Source organism: Mandrillus leucophaeus, unplaced genomic scaffold (assembly GCF_000951045.1).
Source record: "Mandrillus leucophaeus isolate KB7577 unplaced genomic scaffold, Mleu.le_1.0 Scaffold517, whole genome shotgun sequence".
In the NCBI taxonomy this organism is placed as follows: Eukaryota; Metazoa; Chordata; class Mammalia; order Primates; family Cercopithecidae; genus Mandrillus; species Mandrillus leucophaeus.
The window spans coordinates 1,292,173-1,294,684 of record NW_012105553.1 but is presented as its reverse complement, the minus strand read 5'-3'; the positions used below and the strand labels follow the sequence as shown (position 1 = coordinate 1,294,684).

The 2,512-nt window shown below is 40.9% G+C and overlaps 1 protein-coding gene across 1 annotated transcript in view; it reads left to right on the top strand.

The window, feature by feature from the left end:
- The window catches only part of HUS1 (HUS1 checkpoint homolog (S. pombe)), a 25,596-nt gene that overhangs the window by 11,673 nt on the left and 11,411 nt on the right, over positions 1 to 2,512 (top strand). Inside the window, exon 7 of the mRNA XM_011996500.1 lies at positions 2,482 to 2,504. Within this exon, the coding sequence (XP_011851890.1) occupies positions 2,482 to 2,504 (23 nt within the window). The remainder of the gene's footprint in view (positions 1 to 2,481; positions 2,505 to 2,512) is intronic.

Genomic DNA, 2,512 nt, shown 5'->3' with positions numbered 1-2,512 from the left:
TGCCATTTCGCACATGGCTTCTTCTCTCCATCTCCCTGGAAGGCACTTAGCCATTCTCATGCTTCATCACAGACCTTTCCCCACCACCCCTCTGGAAGCCCCTCCTCCGTGGAGCTGAGCTGTCCAGTGTACATGGTAAATCACCTGCTAATATCTCTGAAGGTCTCCTGAACCACCAACTTCTTGATAAGGGAAACCCCGTCTTAATCATCTTTGTGTCCCAGCTGCCCAGTTTGGGATTGCCACTCAGTAGGCAGCAGTAAGTGTCACATTTAATGAAAGAAGGAAGTGACTGGGCATCTCTAATGGGAAGGTGGACATTTTTAGTGTGTTAAATTTTTAGTGTTAAAATTTAGTGTTAAATTTTAGTGTTAAAATTTAGCTTCAAGAGGTCTTTGAAATCACAAAAGTATTTTGAAGCCTAGAAAATGTACATTGGGCTGTTTTTTTCTAGAGTTCTGCTCACTAAGAGCATTGCTGTCGTTGGACCTAACTCAAGGCTTTTCTTTCATAAATTCTGTATAGAGCTCATTTTAATGTAAAATCTGTTTTCCATGAAGCAGTGTGCACTGTGCCGACATTGGTGTCACCTGTGACTGCAGTAATGTTGATCCAGTTGTCAGGCTGGCTTCATCTAGGGATACTCTGGGGACTTCCAGAGAAATTCAAAGAGGCCCGGGAGAGAAAAGACAGGGCAGTTAATTGAAGGATGGCATTTGTTTGTTCTTTCTGTTCAATGAAAATGATTCAGCAAAGTGGAGAGGTAGAAGGGTAGCTTAGATTCATCAGAGGTGTTTTGTTTTCTCTTTTTTGGAGTTTAAAAAACAGACATTTTGTGGAGTGGCTACTACAATCTGGAATTACTAAATGGAAAGTTATCAAGTTACTGTAGCAAAGTACATAATCAATCAAGTTACTGTAGCAAAGTACATAATCAATCAAGTTACTATAGCAAAGTACATAATGAGGTCTTCCTGGGTATCCAGAATTCTGTGTCTGAATATTACAGGCAGTAGAATTAAGGAAAATGGTAGACTCAACACACTAAAAATGTCTACCTTCCCCTTAGAGATGCCCAGTCACTTCCTTTCATTAAATGTGAAGTGTGACTGATGGGGTGGGTTGTGTATGTGACTCATGCAGGAACAGAAAAATAAGCAAGAACTGGAGGGAATCGACATCATGTTCTAAGACATTGCTTCTAAGTTCTACCATGTGTGTGAATCCCCTGGGATCTGGTTAAAGTGCAGGTTCTGATTTGGGAGGTCTGAGCTGGAGCCTGAGGCTCTATTGCTGACCAGCTCCTGGGGGATGTCAATGCTGCCTACCTTCAGACCACATCACGTAACAGTACTTTGTGATTTGTGCCTGTATTACTCTGTTTTCACACTGCTATAAAGATATTACCTGAGACCAGGGAATTTATAAACAAAAGAGGTTTAATTGACTCACAGTCTGTCTAGCTGAGGAGGCCTCAGGAAATTTACAATCATGACAGAAGGCAAAGGGGAAGCAAGGCACGTCTTACATGGCAGCTGAAGAGAGAAGAGCACAGGAAAAACTGTCATTTTTAAAACCATCAGATCTCATGAGAACTCCCTCACTATCATGAGAACAGCATGGGAGAAGCTGTCCCTGTGATCCAGTTACCTACCACCAGGCCCCTTCATCAGCACTTGGGGATTACAATTCGAGATGAGATTTGGGTGGGAATACTGAGCCAAAACAAATCATATCAGTGCCATACTATATTGTACTTCAAATGTTATCTGAGAAACAGCTTTGCAGGGTCACCTTAATGATGGAAACCAGAGAGTCTGTATTTAGAGTCATGATGTGGAAGAGGGGAGTCTTTGGAGCCACACACCTGGGTTCAGCTCCAGGCTGCGCTGTGCAGTGAGTGCCCTAGTGCTGGGTACTACCCCAAATAGGGATAACAGTGCAGCTATGACAGGGGCTTCGTCACTTTTTATAAATTTAGAGACAATTTTTACTAGGTGCCCAGTATAGTCAGCATTCAGTAAACAATAGGTGACTATTTTAAGGAAATCATTGAAAAGATCTTACCCTGATACTTAAGAAATCAAGTGTGTTGATGTGCATCATATTCCAAATAACCGAATCATAAAATAGACATGAGTGACCAGTGTTCAGAGAATTAGTTGTTTGTTAATTTCTTCAATAAGTATTGACTCAAGGCCACCATGTGCTAGGCACCAAGTGTTAACATTTAGGAGGGAGTTAGAATCTAATGTTCTGTTACTGAGACTTTTAGGAATTCAAAGAAAATGCAAGAGAACACTTAAGCCTGAAGTGCATCTAGGACCATTGCAAGTTGCATTTTTGAATAAGTATTTATTTATTTATATCTAAAACCATTGTTTTTCAAAACAATGGGAATTTACAGATCTTGGGTGTGTGTGTGGTTGTTTGGAACAAATGAGCATAAGTCATGTGTTAACCTTACAGAGCCCCAGTAAGCAGTCCAGCATATTCACAAAGATTGTTTTAT